General features: G+C 41.9%; 1 protein-coding gene across 1 annotated transcript in view; it reads right to left on the reverse strand.

The window, feature by feature from the left end:
- The window catches only part of arfgef3 (ARFGEF family member 3), an 84161-nt gene that overhangs the window by 37190 nt on the left and 24727 nt on the right, over positions 1–22244 (reverse strand). Inside the window, exons 10-19 of the mRNA XM_030071320.1 lie at positions 21308–21432; positions 19860–20107; positions 18566–18678; positions 17173–17305; positions 13249–13889; positions 11884–12236; positions 8365–8531; positions 4768–4933; positions 3957–4064; positions 1912–2127 (exon numbers count right to left, since the gene is read on the reverse strand). Coding sequence (XP_029927180.1) covers positions 1912–2127; positions 3957–4064; positions 4768–4933; positions 8365–8531; positions 11884–12236; positions 13249–13889; positions 17173–17305; positions 18566–18678; positions 19860–20107; positions 21308–21432 — 2270 coding nt within the window. The remainder of the gene's footprint in view (positions 1–1911; positions 2128–3956; positions 4065–4767; positions 4934–8364; positions 8532–11883; positions 12237–13248; positions 13890–17172; positions 17306–18565; positions 18679–19859; positions 20108–21307; positions 21433–22244) is intronic.

A 22244-nucleotide genomic window follows, 5' to 3' on the forward strand; every position in this document is an offset into this window, starting at 1 on the left:
GGTGGTTTGAGATGTGATTCCAATCGGATTTGAGCAAGTGTGTCTCAGTCCAGACGCTCTGGACACGCAAACAGGAGTGTGTCTTTTGTGTCACTCGCAACCTGACACATAAGGACGACCTCAAATCCAGAGTACATCAGAGCGGCTGAGCAGAACCCATGCTGCTAATGGCAGAGCGATATGGAGGACAACAGACAACAACTTGTCTGCTGATTTTTGGGGAGAGGCTTCTGGATATTTCTCCTGTTGCTGTGTTGGAAAGTCACATCACCAGACTATGTAGTTACTGACCATAGAAACCCGTGCAGATAGGTTGGTGATATCTGGACACACAAATCTGATCTGATCACTTGCACATAAACGGTGCGGACAGTCTGTCTTAAAGATTTGATATGAGAAAGAAATCTGATTTGCCTGCAGTGTGAACAGAGCCAAAGTGAACTTCCACCAAACTAAACTCAGGCTGTGGTGGTGGTGTGTGGTCCAGGCTCAGCTGCAGAGGAGGGAGTGGCTCGCGGGAGCAGGGCGAGCCTAATTGGCACAGGTGTTACCTGTTGTATAATTAGGCTCACCCTGCTCCCACGAGCCACTCCCCCCTCACTCTGCCCTGCAGCTGAGCCCAGACCACACACCACCACCACACAGACCCGACGTGGTCTCAGTTCAGCTGGTTTTAAAGGGGTCTGTACTGCAGTCCATTAGAGTTTGAGTACCAGACAAAACTGGAAGGTGTCACGCTCCAGACCAGCTTTTCAAACCAGAAGCTATTTTGACCAATCACAACACAGTGTTCATTAAAAAGTGCTCCCCTCACGAATAAAACTGAGGCAGGAGACTGCAAGCTGTACATGACTAATTTTTTTTTTCCGCAATTCCCCACACCGTGACAGAATGGAAGTATCACCAACAAAACCCATCAAACAAGATAGGCCTATTGATATACAGACATGATGTATCCACAGCAAGGATGCAAGACATGGTAACATCTCTGTAGATTTCCATTTGCTTAGCATTAGCTATGCTTCAGTGCTTTCCCCATTGTGGGATAAATAAAGGCATATCTTATGTTATGTTCAGGAAGTTTTTCAAGAAGTTTGTGGATGGTGGAAAAACAGATACAGAAGTAGGGAAATTCAGTTTCACTTTCTATGAGGAATGCAAAAATATAGGTGGGTAGGCAGAGGCATCTGGAAACTGTAGGAGCCTTTGTTAAGAGTCTACAGGACTCAGGACAGAAGCTTAATGGTCAAACTGATGCAACTTCTGACAGAGCAATTTGATTTCATTTGACATTTATATGGTTCACTGTACGCAGCACATCTGAATCATCAGTACCTAAGCACCTAGGTATTTGCATTTGGCCAACACAATAAATAATATATAGGGTTGCGTGAAATTGTCAATTCCTCATGGGTTACTGTAATTATTTTGCTGATTACTACAACTGTAATATAAACTTTTTTTTTGCACAGTTTGAAAACATGGAGCTACTGTATTAAGATAATTATTAAGTTGAGAATATCACTTTCATAATTGCTTTGTTTCCTTGTATTTTCCCTCATTGCAGCAGGGCTGTATAAATCTTTATAGAACAGCCATGCTCATCTTCTGACGCTGCCAAAATCGAAAGCAAGTTTCAAACAACATGTCTGCGAGATTTCCTGCTGCATCGCATGCCTGGAATGTGTGCTTAGCCCCTGAAAAAAGCAATGTGTTTGAAAATGTAAGCTGCCAATGCTTCCAGTGTGTGTCTGGCTTGAATTCTGACCAGCAGGGCTTTTGTCCTGTAGCTAACCCTGACCTCTGACCTCCTTGTGGATGGGGGGCCAAGAGAAAAGAGGATTTCCCTACAGGGATGAATAAAGTCTGTCATTATCATTATTATACACACATTAGACATATTTCACCTACCCAGGGCACAACTGAGGGCGGCGGCTTTGCGCAGGCCGTCTAAACTCAGACAGATGGTGTCTCTCTCTCTCTGGCTCTGCTCTTTGACCCCCTCAGCTCCCAGGATGAAGGCCAGACCCTTGGAGCTTCCTGCCATGCGGCCCGTCAGCGGGGTGGAAAGCACGTCAATCAGGTTTTTCCACACACCGGTGAGGATGTAGCGGGCGAACACAGATCCTGGAATTAACACACAGGTTTTGATGATGTTAACAGCTGTCCCGGTAAATTTTCATTTAATTTTAAAGATTAATTTTAGGTGTGGTGATGCAGTAAGCTGGCCTTCCTGTCCAAATAACTCGTCAAAAGCAATTTCTGAACTCTGAAAGCATAATAGTGAACTCTAATTGATTGACTGTAATTCATGCATCTTCTGCAGGTGTTTTCACAGTGGTCTGCGGCCTCCTGGTGGTCTATAACGGTATTGCAAGTGGTCTCTGGACCATGCAGGCCATAATGGAGGTTGAATATTTTTTTAAATACACATTTCCATTTATTGCTTCTTGAGAATAATCAACTTCACCAAAATACATAAAATTTCTAAAATTGTATGTATTGTCTCATGTGTAATATAACACATGACACAGAGGGTGCTCAGGTGATGGCACAGAACGCTAACATATATACACAGGTGACACAGTTGAGAGGGAAGAATTATCTTATAGGGACTTAATAACTGAGAGACTCACTGTTGCAGATGGAGTCAGCTAATGCTGCAGTAGCAAGTTAGCAAACACTGGTCTCATTAGCTCATGAGAGTGAGATGTGTCATTATGACATACTGGGCTAAGTAAAATGGCCACAATGCAGAGGTCAGTCACTCATTTGGCCGCATGTTATTGATTGTGTGTACACAGCTAATGTTACAGTGGCTGATGATGACAACAGGTCAAACAGGGGCATCAGAGCAATTAGCTGTGTGTACTGTACACATACACACACACATACACACACACTAAGAGCATGACTGTCATCGGGGATGACTCAGTGGCGGTTACCATGGCAATACTGGCTGATTTTTTTGTTCTCCTGGGTGATGGAGTAGATGAGCAGGTGCTCTGCCTCTCTCTCCTTCTCTCTCTCTCTGTGCCCTTTTCTCTTCTTTTCTTCACTTCTGTATTTCAGTGTTTCAATATTTCAAAATATCCCATTACATCCAACAACTGTAATTTTGGTTATTTTATGGCCACTGGTGGTTTCACTTCAAAGTGGGCAAAGATTTCTTTTAACCGTGCAACCACCAAAACACTCACCATCTCTCAACCAACTAGCCATTCAGTGAATCAATCAATCAACTAATACCCACCTTATAATGTTTTGCCCCTGCAGCTAACAAAGACCATTTTACCATACCCAGTTTCAAGTCATCAAAACACAACAGTGCTGCTGCTTTAAGGCAAACTAATGTGCATGCCTTTATTACGGTGATGGAATATTGTTTTGAGTGATTCATCACTTTGAAAAGATTCCATCTCTGAAAATTTATTTTTCATATCGGGGTGGAATGAATGGAAACCAATGGCTGGATAAAAGGGAGGAAAAATTATGTCAGGGTTATTGAAATGTTACTGCTTCCTTTGGGAAAAGATTAGCAGAAACCTGAGGTGTATGCATTTGTAGATATTACACTAAGCATGCAAAATCACTGGTATGTTCCTTTAAGGGGGCTCTGACCTGCCATGAAAATGTTGGTGTTAATACAACTGAATGAAAAATATCAACCATTCAAATCAACTATTCAATCCATCAACCCATCTGATCAATTGATTTTGGAGTTTCTGGAGGATTAGGGTAATAGTTACATTTTGTGTGTTGTCTCAGGTGAAGTTAATCCAGTAATCACGCAATCAATCAATCCTGGCGGTTTATGATATCAGTAATACAGGTCCGTCATAAGAATTACTGATATTTTTATTACAGTTGAATGAAAACTATTTTTTGTTGAAATATAAATATTAATCAGTTACATAACAAAACATAGAGGTGTGGGGTAAAAGCGAGGCACTGACCTGCCATGATAGTGTCACTGACTGCCTTGTCACAGCTGAATGGTGACTGGCTGGAAGCCCTCCTGATCAGCTGGCCTCCAATAGCGCTGCTACCCAGACCGTCAATATCTGAGAGAGGGAGGGAGAAGGACGAGGAGCGAGAGAGGTGATGGCAGAGAGAGAGCAAGGAGAAGATGAAGAGAAAAAAGGGAAGAGGTAGAGAAGTTGAGAATGAGAGAAAGGCAAGAAAATAAAAAGGAAAGAGGATGCACAGAGATACAGAAAAGGGGAAAAAAGAAGAAAGGTGAGAAGGAAAACTGATGAGTAAAAACACCCTGCATGTAGCAGTTTAACAACAGCTTATGGGTAATGTGGTCTTTAAGCAAAATTGAACTTTGGTAGAGTTATCTGGGCATGACGAGTCCACATGGTGGTGTAATATCCTCATTAGTTGTTCCGAACCATAACCCTGGACTGCTAATCCACAGTAGCATATTTCTATCTCCCCATTCACTTCCATAGTCCAAGAAAACAGCTCCCAAAATAAGACTTTTAGCGCATAAATGAATGTGAACAAAGGAGATTATGCCAATATAAAAAAACAACAAATCCTGGTCATTTCTTGCTATTTTTTTATCACATGCATGGAACTGCACAACCTTTAACTTCCTTTAACTTTGAGAATATCACCACTGGTATAAATTAGAGGCAACCAGTTGTCAGTTATATAAAAATGATTATGACCCAGCAATGTTTATGTAGCTTACGCTCCCCTCCCTGTGCTATCTTTACAGGTTTGGTGGTGCGCGTCTGTGTGTGTATGCATGTTCACCTGTCAGCATGGTAATGAGCGGCAGGGAGTGGTCCTCCGGTGAGCCCCAGTAGCCGGCCTCAGCCAGCAGGTTGCGCTCCAGCACCTGGTGGTACAGCTCCTCTATCCAGGCCTGGGACAGAACCACCAGGACCCCGCTGCTCTGGATCAGGCGCACAAACTCCTTCTGCACAGACAACACACACAACATATCACATTCTAGTCTATTCTGTTCAGGCACAACCCGGTCCAACATACAACACATTCTATTCTAAACTATTCTAAACTTTTCTTCTACTTCACTCTGCTACTAATTTAGTCAACTTGTCGTACTCCTAGTCTAGTCTTTGCTTCACTCCACTCTACTTGTGTTTTTCTCTGGTCCACTGTCCTATTCTAGTTTACTTTAGTTCAATTCAAATTTATCAAGCCCTGTTTGACTGTCCTTCAGTCTAATGTACATCTAGTCTACCATAGTTCTCTGTATGCTACTGTGCTCAACTTCTACTCGATTCTACATGAGTCTATTTGACTCCACCTCTTGTCTGCTAAACTTGGTGCACAAGCACAGCTGATGCTGTCTACACTGCAGCATCAAGTCCGTGTGTCTTTTAAGAATGTTTATACGAGGTTTTAGGATAGAGGGGAACAAGCAGGGCGACACATCAAAAATAGACACCCACACCATTAACGCTTTGGGGAAAGCTCTCATGTCACTCATTACGCTTGTCACCTGTCTAGCCAGTCTCATTGATTATAATGGAAGCCATCTGTTTTTTGGGGGGGGGGGTTTCTACTGAAGCTCACTCGCTACTCAGTTAGGATGAGGTGTTAGTCAGCTTCTAGTTTTTTAAAATCTTCTCGTGTATGTGCTGTCTATGCCACACCACCACTCCAATTTCATGTCTACTCAACTCCTCTTCTGTTCATTCTGAACTCAGCATGTGAGTGTTTTTTTTGTTTGTTTTCTTATACCTGCGACCCCATCAGGGCCTGCCCATCTGTCCCAACCAACTCATTTTCATAACAATCCCAAGCAACCCATCTGCTACCTACAAAAAAAGACAGCCAGACAGATAATAACAGATTTCAAATTTCCTCCAAATTTTGAGACAATACAAAACAAAAAAAGAAGGCAAATAAGAAATTGATTACATTAATTTCTTTGGAATTTAAAGTGTACCTTTGCTCAGTGTTGATCCACACCAACCAGCCCACTGATACTCTTCCCTCCATCTGAATGTAACTCAACTGTGCAGTACTTGTGAATTTTGGATTGACCTTTGGACTGACCTTAGGAGTCATCTTCTTCGAAGTTTTCTTGTTTTTCTTTATTTCATGTGTAGTGTCATCTACTCTACCTCTAGCACAAGAGCTCCCAAATCTTTTCAAGCTAGGACCCACATTTGCAGGTAACTGTTTGTCCTTAGATCCTCCAAATACTGTTTGACATGAAATCAAGTTGTTGCTAAAGTAGTTAAGCTTTCAGTGCACTTAAATTCATCACTAATGATCCTTCACTATTTCAATAGTGTATCTGCCAAAAACATATATCTCCATTTGTTCAGTCCTACAAACCATGTCTGTCAACCATGTGAGGGTTTTTTTTTTTTTTTTTGTAAGATAATATCAATCAAAAATCATTCTAGCAGGCTATTGAGCGGGCATTTTCATACTAGCAGACTAAATTTAAAACATTCTTAATGCTGCATTCCAGCGGACCTGTGAACCTGTGAATCACGACTTCAAAGTCACGAGTTACGACTTCAAACCGTTCCAGGCATAACCGATAAATACAACCGTCTTCAGTTGGTCTCCATTCGAACAAGGAAGTCGGAGTACGTTGAGCACAATCGAGTTCACAGGTGTGAATTCACAGGTTTGGCTATAGCCCCACCCACTTTTAACCGGTAAATTACCAGTTACGGGTGGCCTGGAACGCAGCATAAATTCCATATGACAAAATTAATATAATGTTTTATTATTTGTTGCACATTAAACATCATTTAAATTGTTCAATTGAAAAGCATCAGTGAAACAAATAAACAAAACAAAACAAACAAAAAATCAGCTTTAAACCTAAAAATAGTTGAAACAATTCATTGCACTTCCTATGTGGTGCCTTTTTCATTTCTGGAGTCCAGTCCTTTTTGTTCCGAGAGCACATCAGCTGCTCTGGGTTTTGAAAAATCTGTCCATGTTGTCAGCAAGCTGAGAAGGCTGCTAGCACTCTCTAGTTATTCTCATTTTCCCGAGGGCATCATGGTCAGAGGAGCTTTAGTGGGGTCTGACGGATGTAGACATTGTGCCATTTATCATCACAGACCTACACTGCATGATTTAAACATTTCCATCTGACACTACTGAGAAAAGAATGCACCGATGCAGCCTTCCCACAACCCACCTGTCTCCATCAGTGGGTTGGGACCTATAGTTTGAAAACCTCTACTCTAGTAATACTCTACTTCACCGTTGCTCTAATTCACTCTACTTGTCAAGTCTACTCTGTACTACTCAACCCTCTTCCACTATAGTTCAACTCTACTCTATAGTCAGTTTTCTCTGTGCTCGAGCCTGCTCTACCTCTAGTCTATTCTATGTAATCAAACTCTACTTCTTCTTCTCTGCTTTCATCTACTGTGCTTCTACTGTCTTCAGCTCAACCTAACTCTAGTGCAATGGTTTTTAAAGTAGGGTCCGTGGACCTCCAGGGGTGTTTGAGGGCTTCCAGGGGGTCCTCAGCAACTTGAGGAACAGTTTAATTTCACTTTAATTTAATCCACTCCACTCGAAATGGCTTGAATGTACCTTCTTTCAGGTTAAATTTAACCATGATTTGTCAGAGGTCAAGAACACATCAAAATGATTTAGCCCTTTGAAAACTGCACAAATTCACTTGATTTCTTGATTTCACAAACATGGGATTGATTGATGATTGATTGATTTCAAACACATGGGAATAAAAGGTAATTGGCAAATCAGCAAAAAAAAAAAAAAAATGTCGGAGTATAAGTTAAAAAAGAAAGTAAAGACAGAAGAAAACTATATAACTATATATACTGTATATTTAAATGTCAAATCTGTGAAGATGGATCAGATTTATTGTGTACAATTCAAAACTGAATGGAACTAACAGAAGACTTTGGAGGTTTATTGGCTTGTTTTTTTGTTTGTTTTTTGTTGGTATTGTATATTGCTGTTTTATAGTGTTTTAAAATACATGCATGATTGTATTTAAGTGTACAGTTGTATTTGTGAATGTATGAGCATGGATGGATGGGTGCATGTTTGTATATAGATACAGTTTTATTTTTATAATGTACAATCATGCACACATATTTTTCAATTTCTTTATTAATACAAAGTCTGCTTCTACTCAGTTGTTAACTGTGAGCATGAAAGTAAATACACTCAAACTCAAACCCATGTTTAAATGCTTGTGAAAGGCTGCATTCAGTTGCCTTTCACAGGCAAATTAGCTCTTAAGGGTCCTTATAGATCAAAATCACTTCAAATGGGAGTCTGCAGCTTATTGAAAGTCAGCTTTGGAGCCTAGAACATGAAAAGGTTTGACAACTCCTGCTCTGGTGTACTCTATTTGTGCTGTCCTCTACTCACCAGGCTGAGGACGGGGGCTAGTGTGCGGCGTCGGTAGTAGTCACAGCAGCATAGTTTGAGGTTGAGCAGCAGAGCGTAGTAAGACACCAGGTAGAGGCCGTCGGCATTCATCAGAGCCTGGCAGCTCAGACTGTCACCGGCCTCAAAGCCGGGGGAATGAATTCCACCTAAAGAGACAGAGATGGTGGTGACAGGGAGACAGGAGGTTTTAATACAGCTGTATTAGAAGCTTTGCCCATACATCTAATGTCTTAACCTGAAAAGTCAACAGAAACTGATAATATAACAGCTAGTTTATATGGAGAGACATATGTGAGCGCTAAAACTGGATTAAACAAAGTAAGATGAATAGCAGTCAATGGGACTCACCTCTCTAAATGATAATAACTTTTTCTACTGTGCACTGCTCAAAATGAGCAGATGCTGGTTAAGAGGATCCACATTTTTATGATCTTAGATGAATGAAATCTAGAACCAGTCAGCAGCACATAGCCACAAAGCTAGTGGAAATCTTCTGAAATTTAAATCATTTTAAAATCACTGATTTCACATCAGCTTATAATTCTGTCTTCATTATATAAATTTGGACAGTGTAACAATGATAGTCCAGTTACTCATAAATATCTGGAATCAAATGTAGTATCATTTGGTTGTGTTTAGCCCCATTGACCGCCATGTACTATACTCTGTTTAACAAGTGCTAAGCACTGCCCCTGATGGACAAAAGACTGTACTGCACTCTTTTTTTCTGTCTCAGCAGTCAGTGGATGTGGTTTGGCTTTGTCTCTCTACAGACTTTGGTAGAAATGAGCGAGAGGAAACAAAGGGATCAGAGAAAGGTTGAGATTGCATGGAGGAAATGAGTGGGAAGTCGACAGGCGGAGTGGGAGATACAATCTTGTAGCCAATGACAAAGTAAGCATTTTCATCAGAGAAACATGCACTAGGGAATTGCAACATGGGCCAAATTAATGAAGTCATTTAAGTGTGGCATTTAATTTGATTCAGAATTCTGCACTGCTAATGTAAAAAAGTCCTAGGGGAAAAACTGTGTTTAGAGCTGGATTTATGGGCTGTGCCCTGAAGCGTCAGCGTTAGATTTAACAGTTCTTGCCTCAAAATGATGTATGCTGTATATATTTAAACTGCATTTAAATTGACATTACGTTTACATTTTAGGCAGACATGCTTATCTGCAGTGACTTACAGTGGGTGCAACAGCAGAATAAACTCAGTTTTATTTGATTATTAATTATTGCCAGTAAGTTTTACTTGCGTTATTTTGGAAACAGCAAGTCTGTAAAAGGTGGTAGATTTGGGACTATAAATTGAACAGCAGCAACAGCAGAGCTCTTCCTAGCTGCAGCAATGATTAGTAAAGGAAGAGGCCACTCCGCCCTCAGTAAATATCCTGCATTAGTCTGACACTAACACACACACACACACACACACACACACACACACACACACACACACACACACACACACACACACACACACACAGTCTGCAAGGGAATTTATCTGAAGGGTGGGAGCTAAAACACACCCAGCCACATATGTTTATGCATGTGTACACAAAAGACTGCTAACAACAGTACACCGTGCTTTGCCTCTTCCTTTACACCACAGCACTATCAGCATTTCAGAAAATTATTTTCTAAAACAAATGTTTCCATCAAGCATTACAGGAGGAAGTACGAGCTGTATGATCATGAAAACCTAACCGAATCTTCACACATTAACAATGAACTTCAACAGCTCCTGAAATCTTCCTGTCATACTCAGAAAAAAGAAAACTTCAAAGAATCTGTAATTGTTCTTTCTCTATATATATCTGTCTTTATCTCTCTCACACAGTTTCGTCCCTTCTTCTTCTTCTTCTTCTTCTTCTTCTTCTTCTTCTTCTCTTTCCCTTTGGGATGGTGCACATGGTTATCAGCAAAATCAGTCTGTGTTGGCTGAGCCATGGCTGCTCTATGTAGCAGCTTCTCAGAGGTGCTGCCACCTTGGGCATAGAACACTGCTCAACATTTCCACTCAGTCTTGCTGCTCCAGTTTGCAGATGACCTTTCACAGAGAGGCCTCTCCGATCCGATTACAGCATTATGTGATGAACACAAAGGGATGGAGGAGAAACTCAGCTTGTGTGTTTGTCTGAGGACTATAAAACAAAGTTTGGTAGTTGCCATAAGATTGGTTTAAAAAACAGAAAAGTATTTCAGCATGTCAGCAATGAAATGGATGAACAGGTTTGAGAATTAGGCAGGCAGCCTGAAGCTAAGGGTTGCTACATACAACACATCCCCATTGATTTTTTATTTGTCTTTGCAGATAAAAAAGAAAAGGAATTTTGTGAGGGCCAGACAGAGAAAAGTCCCTCTATGGCCCTTTACTCACTGGCTGCTGAACAACCTGATACTCCTCCCATCATCTTCTGTGTACAAAGTCAATATTTATTATTTTATGAGATGAGTTACAGTTGGAATTTATTTTGTTGTTTAATTTCTCTTCTTTAAAAATTTTTAAACATCCTTGTCTTTTCAGTAACATATAGGTTATGTCATTTATAATTTACCTTGCCAGTCTGCCATTATGCTGCCTGTCCTGTTTTAATTGTACTGTCTTATCAAATTTGCTTGCTCATTGTTATAGGGTCACAATGGAAATATGTCTGCTGACAATCTTTAAATGGAATAATTTATGCCACTAAATGCAGCTTTATATATTTTTTTTTAATTAAATTATAAATAAATTATTCACTCACTCACTCATTTATTGTACCCCATGACAATTATTTTGCAGTTAGGGAGATATCTGTATAAACTTCGGTGTACATGAGGGGGCGTTCTAGATGATCCTGTTCTTGGCTAGCAGCAGCTGTAGCTCCAGCCTACACTTGGCCAACTTTATCACCATATAAGGAAATATATGGGGTGGCTTTCGGGATCCACCTGCTCCTCTTTGGTAGTCTATTACTCTATAACTCTGATTCCAAAAATGCAGCATGATGACATGTGCAAATCCCACTTCTCAGGCTTCAGACAGGTCATTAAGTCATTGAGTGACTTTACCGAAACTTTATTGATTATGGTATCATAGCTGTATGGTTGTATGGTATCATCATGCCTACCTAGAGCCAACTCAGCATTACTCATTACTAGGGGTGGGAATCACCAAGTGATCTCACAATACAATTTGATCACGATTCTTCATCAATGCTAACAGAACAGGCTCTTTGACTGACTGTGAAAGAAAACTATGAAGTAGTAATTGGCATTGGCTTGTTTTGTATTTTCAATACAATATATGTCCAACCCTGTTGGCTTTGCTCAGAGATTGCAGGACTCCAACTTTCTTCATAAAGTTGTGATATGGCAAATGTAACTTAATGACAGATTTCTGGCATCAGCAAATCAAAAACAGTAAGAAAAACGATTGTGCTGAATCCATTTCACCCCAACCCCTACTCATTACCCCGTCTCTACTCAATCCCTTCCCATCCCTCCATCCCTCTCTCACCAGCCTGCAGTCCAGAGCAGAATGTAGAGGAGAAGTTCTGCAGCGACAGGTCCACGTCTGTGGTGCTGGCCAAACCCAGCAGTCGGGGCAGCAGCGCCACTAGTGACTGGACAAACAGCCTGGCGCTCTGCTGGTCGGCTTCCTGGTTACGGAGGAGTTTGAGCGACAGGGCAGCGGTACGCAGGGAGCGGTGGCCCGGGCAGTCGCGAGGCGTCTGCTGCTCCTCGTCAGCCAGAGAGACGTTGTCGGAGCCGATATCAGACACGTCGGAGCGGCCTGAGTCCTTCTCAGCCGCCATGGAGTACTGGTCACACGAGTCGAACTCTGTCCGCGACAGGTCTTGCTCCTCCACACTGGTGCACAAGTAGAGAAATTAATTAGTTTAATTTAACTAATCAGACAGATATACAATTAAACGTGTAACAGGAGCTCACATGTAACACAAAGAGACAAGACATACTAAAGTAAAGACTATGTAATACATACAGGCACACAAAAATATACTGTTCGAGTTGTGTATTTTACTTACTTATGCTGGAAGTTTACCCAAACAGTAAAGGAAAGCAAAGGAAACATACAGCCCCTTTTCACAGCAGCCAATCGGACATGAAATAGCAGGTAAACACAGGTGCTCCTTATGACATGAATTAAGGTTCAGTTCCATTTAAGTGAGTTTCCAGTGAGAGTTTCCAGTGAGGCAACATGCACAACATCAGGACCCTGGCTCTGTTAGACCCAAATGGAACTGACACTTCATTAATGTTATTAGTAACACCAGTGTTTTTATTTCATGTTGAAATGGCTGCTGTGAAAAAAGCTATATAACACACAATCCTTTCCCATACCTCCCCTACTAAAACCTCACCATCTGCATGCTGTCATGGATGCAATTCAACATGTATTGGAGCAGCTTCAATTAAAAACATGCAAAAAGTACACTGATGACTGAATGACTGAATTTAACGATAGTCAAGAAAGTATAAATACATCAAAAAGCAACCAAATTATAGTAGTAAGGGTGCATTGTTATTTCTGCCAATAATGAAACACACAAAGGCAAACACAAATACAACCAAATACTCTCTCCATGGAAGGATGATATACTGATATATTCATTAAGAATAAAATGACACTGTTTTTTTTAATTATTGTTGATAATCCAAAGATTTGTTAAGGTTTTTTTATTGTTGTTGTTCTCCTTCTTTTGATTATGTGACAGGCTCTGACTTGGACACTCATGACTTGGATTTAGAATAGAGCACTGGTGATGTGAGACTCAAGGTATGGTGATTTGTCTGCGTGCGCGCACACACACAGACACGCACACACACACACACACACACACACACAAAGATCCATCTGTACCTGAAATTGCTCTCGCTATATCGTGACCCTCCTCCATGGTGTGACCTGGCCCTGGACTCCACAGACAGGAAATTGGTGATATCCGGGTATACGAGGGCATGGCTCCGCTGGACCACATCAGGTGGAACCATGCCTCCTCTCTCCACTCCCGCCCCACCTCCTCCTCCTCCTCCTCCTCCTCCTCCTCCTCCTCTTCCTCCTGCCCTCTCTTTCTCTCCTCGTCCTCCAAGCTCTCCTGCACCTCCGTCTCCCTCCTGGTGGCCTCTCAGGCCCGGCTCGAGGCTCGGCTCGCGCTCGATTCCGTCCAAGCCGCTGCAGGAGGAGGGCGAGGGGAGGCGTGGTTCGTCCCCGCATTCCTCGGGCGTGGTGTGGCCCATTCCCAGGCCAAGCTCCCCCGCCTCTAGATCCAGAGTGGTCTGGCCTGTTTCTGTGGTGATGCTGATGCTGATGTCGGGGCTGCGCTCGGTGGCAGCAGCAGCCATGTTAGAGGACGATGACACGGAGTTGGGGTCCCACGGAGCATGCTCAGATGAGAGGATGCGTCTCTGCCACCGGAAGTCGGCTTCGTTGATCTCCATGGACTCACGTGTTGACTCCACCCCATCTTTTAGATCATCCAGTCGTCTAAGGAGCAAGCGAGCCTGTGGAACAGTTATTTGATAGCTATTTTGATAGCAGTTTTAATATTTTAATTGTAATAATATTTTTAAAAAAATGTGTTAACAGCTACAAAATCGCGTAGCCTGTATAGTTACAGCAGTGCAAGTGGTCTACTGAAAATATAGGCTATCTCTTTCAACCGTGAAATGTAAAACTGACTATGAAAATGATCAGCTTAGCCCTGCCTGGACTGGCAAATACTTTACTGCCATCTGCAAATGCCAAACCAATATGTTTAAATTACAATGAGTGCAATGTGGTAATTAAAGAATGTAATATTTGGAGAACTACCAAACCTTCCAGACTGCTGAAAATGTCTGGCTCATCTAGAGATAGATAGATAGATAGAGATAGATAGAGATAGATATACACTATATTACCAAAAGTATTCGCTCACCCATTCAAATGATCAGAATCAGGTGTCCTAATCACTTGGCCTGGCCACAGGTGTATAAAATCAAGCACTCAGGCATGCAGACTGTGAAACAAGACATTTGTGAAAGAATGGGCCGCTCTCAGGAGCTCAGTGAATTCCAGCGTGGAACTGTCATAGGATGCCACCTGTGCAACAAATCCAGTCGTGAAATTTCCTCGCTCCTAAATATTCCACAGTCAACTGTCAGCTCTATTATAACAAAATGGAAGCGTTTGGGAACAACAGCAACTCAGCCACGAAGTGGTAGGCCACGTAAAGTGACGGAGAGGGGTCAGCGGATGCTGAAGCACATACTGCAAAGAGGTCGCCGACTTTCTGCACAGTCAATTGCTACAGAGCTACAAACTTCATGTGACCTTCAGATTAGCCCAAGTACAGTACGCAGAGAGCTTCATGGAATGGGTTTCCATGGCCGAGCAGCTGCAGCCAAGCCACACATCACCAAGTGCAATGCAAAGCGTCGGATGCAATGGTGTAAAGCACGCCGCCACTGGCCTCTAGAGCAGTGGAGACGCGTTCTCTGGAGTGATGAATCACGCTTTTCCATCTGGCAATCTGATGGACGAGTCTGGGTTTGGAGGTTGCCAGGAGAACGGTACATTTCAGACTGCATTGTGCCGACTGTGAAATTTGGTGGAGGAGGAATTATGGTGTGGGGTTGTTTTTCAGGAGCTGGGCTTGGCCCCTTAGTTCCAGTGAAAGGAACTTTGAATGCTTCAGGATACCAAAACATTTTGGACAATTCCATGCTCCCAACCTTGTGGGAACAGTTTGGAGCGGGCCCCTTCCTCTTCCAACATGACTGTGCACCAGTGCACAAAGCAAGGTCCATAAAGACATGGATGACAGAGTCTGGTGTGGATGAACTTGACTGGCCTGCACAGAGTCCTGACCTGAACCCGATAGAACACCTTTGGGATGAATTAGAGCGGAGACTGAGAGCCAGGCCTTCTCGACCAACATCAGTGTGTGACCTCACCAATGCGCTTTTGGAAGAATGGTCAAAAATTCCTATAAACACTCTCCTCAACCTTGTGGACAGTCTTCCCAGAAGAGTTGAAGCTGTAATAGCTGCAAAAGTTGGACCGACATCATATTGAACTCTATGGGTTAGGAATGGGATGGCACTTCAGTTCATAGTATGAGTAAAGGCAGGTGAGCGAATACTTTTGGTAATATAGTGTAGCTACAGATAGATCTATAGCTATATCTATCTATATCTGTATCTATCTCTATCTATCTATCTATCTATCAATCTATCTATCTATGTGTATAACTTGCGGTGTGCCACGGTTGGCACGCCGCAGTGTAATCATTGGCACACTGGCAAAGGCCCTTTCAGTAGGCCTATTGTTTATAATCACCCATAAGGGATGGTACCAGCTCATGAGTGACAGCGTGAGTTTGAGTGACAGCGCAAACTCCCGCCCACACACCGCTTTTTGCAGGTGCAGCCGCTGCCCTGCTGCCCGGCCCACATTTACCACAGAGACCAACGCTTCAGATGTGGTAATGGTAACGTTAGCTTGCTGATGGCAACGCCGCTGAAGCTAGTTATCGCATTGCTCATTGCATTGCTAAGCATGGAAAGCCGTTCACCAATGGAGAATATATTAAGGAGGCTTTTCCCAGTTGCTCCGATATGCTTTTTGAAAACTTGCCAAACAAAGAAACAATCAAGGACAGTCCCATGTCAGCAAGAAGTGTTCAGCGACATGTCTATGAAATGGCAGAAAATGTCAGAGATCAGCAAACAGCAGGGTTAAAAGATGCATGTGTGTGCAGGTGTGTTGGAAATGTTTTTGTATTTTGTGTCATACCAGTGGTGTAGTCTACGTGATACGCAGGTATACACCGTATACCCACTAGAAAAGGTCCCGAATTTCCGTATAACCACTTAAAAATGTGCAAAGATACGTATCAGTATGTTTTTTTGACGTTCACTTTCCCGTTCAAAGGCCTTTATTATAGATATCTATGACGTAAACTACTAAGGAAACAGTGAAGTTGTATGGTGGGAAAAAAGGTGTATGGCTTAGAACAGGGGTGTCAAACTGGTGCCATGGAGGGCTGAGAGGCTGCAGGTTTTCATTCCAACCTGGTGGAGTTTTCGGTTGGAATGAAAACCCTCCATGGCACCAGTTTGACAACCCTTGCTTAGAAGAAGAGGGGCACGAGTCAACAACCTCAAATGGTCCAACGCTAGTCCGTTGTGAAAAAACAATGAAAAGAAAGCAAAACCAAATGACACTATTTCAGTGTTTCAATAAGCCTGCTGCTTGTCCTGTGAATACTGCCGCTTCGGGGGACACTACAGCTGGAGCTAACGTTAACGTTTCAGAAAGAGAGCCGGGTCTGTGTCTGTGTGTGCACTAGCATGTGTGTGAGTGTGTGTGTATGAGCGCGCGCGCGCATGCCCACTAGAATAAACTAGACTACACAGTACACCACTGTGTCATACCATAATTTAACTTTGTTTTAGCCTACTGTTGATTATGGCACACTCATTGACAAGAAAATTTCAAACTGGCACTCCATGTCAAAAAGGTTGCCGAACCTGATATATATAAACAGATATTCACATTCATTCAACCACTGTCTTCTGCTTGTTGCTACCGAGCAGCTTTGGAACAGATGGGTTCAAGTGCCTTGCTCAAGAGCACAATGACAATAGCTATTGAGGAATGAGGCTGTTACTCATTTATTTAATGTGACCAAGTTTTTACAAGCTGGCATCTTCACGGTGACAAGCATATCCCTCTAGCATCTAGGCCACATCCCTAAGATTCTTTGGACAAATGCAGTCAAAACAGAATGGCGCCTGTTACCTGATCGGGCTGAAGGCCGCGGCCCTGGGAGAGTTCGTCTAAGGCACCGAGCAGAGCACAGGCACAGGAGACTGATGAGTAACACGCCTCTATGCCACCCTTCATACAGGCCTCCGTCATACCATCCATCACCCTGCCAGAGGGAGGATGAGGATGAGCACATGTTTTAAAACGCTTGGCTTGCAGCCAGAGAAATTAAAAAATTAGTCAGTATTCAAATTTAATCTTTTTTTCAATATGGTTTAAAGCAGTGGTTCTCAACCTTTTAGGTGTCAAGGACCCCCAAACTGATACAAATCAGGCCATGGTATTTGATAAGAAGTCTCAAGGATCCCCATCTATTAACATTTAGTTATTCCATAACTGTAGATACTGCACATTGGTAAATTAACAGTGAGGAGTGTGAAATCATCAGTCATACACATTCTCTCATAGGGCTAACTTCTAGTCAATGAGATAATACTGAAATTAAAATATTCCACATATTTCTGGGGATTCCCTGTACTGCCATGAAGGACTCAAGGTTGAGAACTGTTGGCTTAAAAGACCATACCAGTGATTTTGTATGTTTGGCCCATTAACAATTTACAATTTACATTGCAACAAACAACACTGTAGCAACATTTTGCAAATCAAGCAGGGGTGCGTAAGATTTCCCAACATGTAATCAAAATCCTAAATTTTCAATTTTGAATTTTTGGATGAAACAGCCGCCTTATAATGTTTTGCTTCTGCGGCTAACAAAGTCATCAACATTCACAAACCACAGAACGGATAATTGGCTGTGTAAAGCAAACACAGCCCTGGGAACTATTTTCTGGTGGAGGGAGTGTTTCACTCCTCCCAATTTCAAGTCAATTTCAAGGAAAAACTAATGTGGATGACTTTATTGCAGTGATGGAATACTGGTGTGAGGAAAGTTTGAAGTCTCTGAAAGTTCGTTTTCATATTGTAGTGGAATGAATTGAAACCAATGGCTGGATAAAAGGGAGGAAAAATGATATTGGCATTCTAAAATATGACTGCTTGCTTTGGGCAGAGATTAGCAGAAACAAAAAGTATATAAATTGTGTAGATATCTCACTAAACATGCAGAATCACTGGTGTGTTCCTTTCAGGACATCTAAGGATACAAAGAGTATTCATCACACAACATGGCTAATTATTACTGCAGAGACAGATAAGAATTTTTCTCCCTGCTTTTGAGTAGGATACAATCTGAAAGCCTCTAGCATGCACAACTAAAGCTAAAGTTATAATTATTTTGGAAAATGTTATGACCAAGATTATTAAGTAGGTGGTGTCATTCCACTGCATTTTTCTTACTACAAGATCAAGATTACAAGATTTGTCTGGGACAAAGCACATGTGCATTTACAGAGGTTTTACTAACAGTTTGAGCAGGTCCAGGTGGGACTTCCTCTTGGAGAAGGAGCGCTTCCTGGTGTCAGGCTCAGCCACGCACGGCCCAGCCAAGTCATAGAGCCGCTGGGGACTGCCCAGGATCTATCACGCAGACACACACACACACACACACACACACACACACACACACACACACACACACACACACACATACATACACACACACACACACACACACACACAAGTTGTTTCAGAACAAATTGCTTTCTTGTTCACTAAATTCACTTAGTAATTCTATAATGTCAAATGTCATCTTCTGCAGTATAACCTTAATTATTTCTTTGAACTTTTCCTTAGGGGATATTTTTGCTAGTCTATGCAAGAAAGCTTATTTTAGGTCAAGGAGGTAAGGTGAAATGCTCAGGGACTGCGTCAGTATTCTCATAGGCACAGAAACACTGTCTGTGTGTATGTGTGTGTTTTGGCTCAATCATCTCTATGTATGAATAATTCATGCAATTACAGAATGACACGGGACCTTCTGATGCACAGAGAAAAGCTTCACCTCAAAATGCACTGGCATCATGAGCTGTCCTCTACACTTTTTTTCTAAAGGAGAACTTAGTTTATGGATCCCTGTATGCCATTAATTAAAACCTCCATACCTTATTTATGTCACTCCAGGAATCTAAAACGAATGGGTAAATGTTTTCCCTTTCTGGCAGAAGGGAGGTGCTGAGAAAAGTCAGTCAACTGGAATCCCAAGGTTCAAATAACATCTGTACCACTGAGGTGCCCATGACTTCTAGCCTCCCAGGAGCTGAAAACTTCCAGGAGTATTGCTCTATAGATCAGGGGTTCTCAGTCTTTTTCAAACCAAAGGCCTTTTATTCATCATTATAACATGACAGAGCCCATAAGAAAAAAAAAAAAAAAAACTCTTCTCTCTCATCTTTTGGTGAATCTATTCTTTTGTTTATTAAACAAATACTGACGTGAAAGTTAAAAAAACATAAATTCCATAAGAATTTCAATTAGAATAATTACAATATGTGTGAAAACATTTTTGCAACTGTGCAATAACATAAGTCCTTTAAACAAACAAACAAAACAAAAATAAGGGGAAATCACTGCCCTGACTGACAGAGACCTAAAATAGAGAACTAAAATATGTTTCAGTCAAACTCAACTATCCATCTAGAAATACAGAACATGTAAAACAACTGCCTCCTAATACCAAGCAGGACATGTCCCCATGGCCTTCCTGAAATCTGCGATTATTAGTCAAGGAAAGTCTCTTGCCATCTGTCTCCACTTCTTACCTCCTTCATGATGCGGATAGCCTCGGTGCGGTGCTGGGGAGGAGGGTACAATAAGATCCTGTGGTAGAGCGACTGCAGCACTGGTTTCATCGACTCAACACAGCCCACCAGGCGCACCAGCTCCGCTGCAATGTAGCACACTGTCCGCACGACTGGTGCGATTCTGGCAGGGGCACTGGAGGAGCACCCAGACCCTCTGCCTTGATCAGACACGCCTCCACACGAAGACTCTATGTCTGGGCTGATCCCTACCAGGAGAAAATGAGGAAAACAAGAACCAGAGTGATGGCTCAAGCATGCACCTGTCCATTCAAAGAAATACTCCGACATTTTGGGCAAAATACTCTTTCCAACTTACCCAGATGGAGACTTACCCAAGATGTTCAACACCATTTTCACCTCTGTATGTCCAGTGGTTCGGTTCCAACAGCATTTTGTGTTAGCTTAGCATAAAGACTTGAAGTCTATGGGAGTTTTTTTTTTTTTTTGTAAATCCCAAGACGTGTATTTTAAATACACATGATACACTGTGTAAATAAGAGAGCTTTGGGGTTGCTGTAAGGTTTATTTTTTCACTTTTACGGAGCTAGTCTAATGACTCCCATAGACTTAAAGTGTATGGGAGTCAAGCGGATAGGAACTGAACCACTGCATGTACAGAAGTGAAAATGGTATCAAACATCTTGTCTCGGTGGATGTATTACACTTACATGGAGTAGCAAACATAACAGTAAAAATTCAAACTATCACTGTAATGTGAGATAGACCGCTAAAATCTTTAGATGTTAGTGCAACATACAGGTGAGTGTCATCAACATAACACCGAAAAAGAACACTGTGTTTTCAAATGACCTGAGGGAAGCTTGGCAAGGAGGAGACATAAAACAGCACAGAAGGCTCCATTACATAGGTAGAAACGTAATAATCCAAGGGTAGAGCAATTAAGGCCAACCCATATTTCAAGGCAATGCAATAAAACAGTCTGGTCAGCGGTATCAAAAGCTGCAATTAAATCAAACGAGACCAAAATGGAGCAGGGGTCTTCCATCTGCTTCTCAGCCGCTGACATGAACTGTGATTGCTAGTCACCCATATTAAAGTCTGCAGCCCACAAAATTTAACGTGGAATGCACTCTGAAGCTGAGCCTCAGGCAGAGAAAATGAGCAGTCAGTCAGCATCACAATAGCACGGACATTTGAATGATTGTGAAATTATGGGCACTGCGGAACTTGATAATTATATGTCCAACTGAGTTGCACCATAAACTTCTCCAACAACTCAATCTGACAAATAGCTACACCACTTTTCAGTCAACTAGCTTGGTTACTGAAGGTCACTTTAACTTCAAACCAAATTTGAAACTGTCACACTATTATTTTTAGTACTCATCACCATTCTGACAACTAATTACAACTAGCAAAGAACTGACAAGCGTCTTTGCTCTTACCTTGACCAAGTCTGTCTGAGACTCGGTCTCGGTCTGGTGCCCCCATGTGGCTGTGGTGGGAGGTGATGGTTTTGTCATTGACAGGATTTCCCATGATCACCACCAGGGACGGACACAGCTGTTTCCTGAGGGGAGTAATAAGTTATTACTTTCTTGAAAAATCAAACAAACAAACAAACAAACAAACAAACAAACAAACAAAAAAAACAGTGCCCTAATAGACCGTTTTTACAACAGTCATGACACGACATGAAATAGCACAGTGAACACGTGTCTAACCTGGTCCTGGTGCATGGTGGCTCACTGGAAGGACTCTAGTACACTTAAACATTAACATTAATTAATGCGATTAGTAAAACATGTGTTTACCCTGTTATTTCATGTAAATGTTATGTTGTCCAAGTGACATTCCACATCTCTTGTACCATACTGTTTAATTTTAGCCTGGCACAGCCATAATCCATCTCATTTCTGGTGTTCACTGTAGAGTCTGGGCTGTTGGGTTCACACCATTTGGAGAAGGGGCAGCAGCAATGGGCGTTTACAAAAATATGTAGTGACCAAAACAACCATCTGCCTATAAACAGCTAACTCCTCCAATTAGACAAAATAATCATGTTCACAGTATGAGAGTGCTGAAAATAAATAAACAGCAAAAACTGTTGGGGTGAAAAAGAACTATCATAGTGCTAAGCAAAGTGAAAAGAATGAAGCCACTGATTGTAGCTGTCACTCTTTAACATTCTCTCCTCATGCTAGTAAATGGTAAGTATTGAAATTGAATTATTCTTTCTTTCAGTCTTCCTGGAAACCCTTCAAAGACCCTGGTTAGTTCCCAAAACTAAGTCTGTGAACCACAGACCTGAAACAATCACATGTTAAATCCTTGGCTTGAAAAGAAACATTAGCAGGTGATGGGGCAAGATCAGGGGGGTAT

Source organism: Myripristis murdjan, chromosome 15, assembly GCF_902150065.1.
Source record: "Myripristis murdjan chromosome 15, fMyrMur1.1, whole genome shotgun sequence".
In the NCBI taxonomy this organism is placed as follows: Eukaryota; Metazoa; Chordata; class Actinopteri; order Holocentriformes; family Holocentridae; genus Myripristis; species Myripristis murdjan.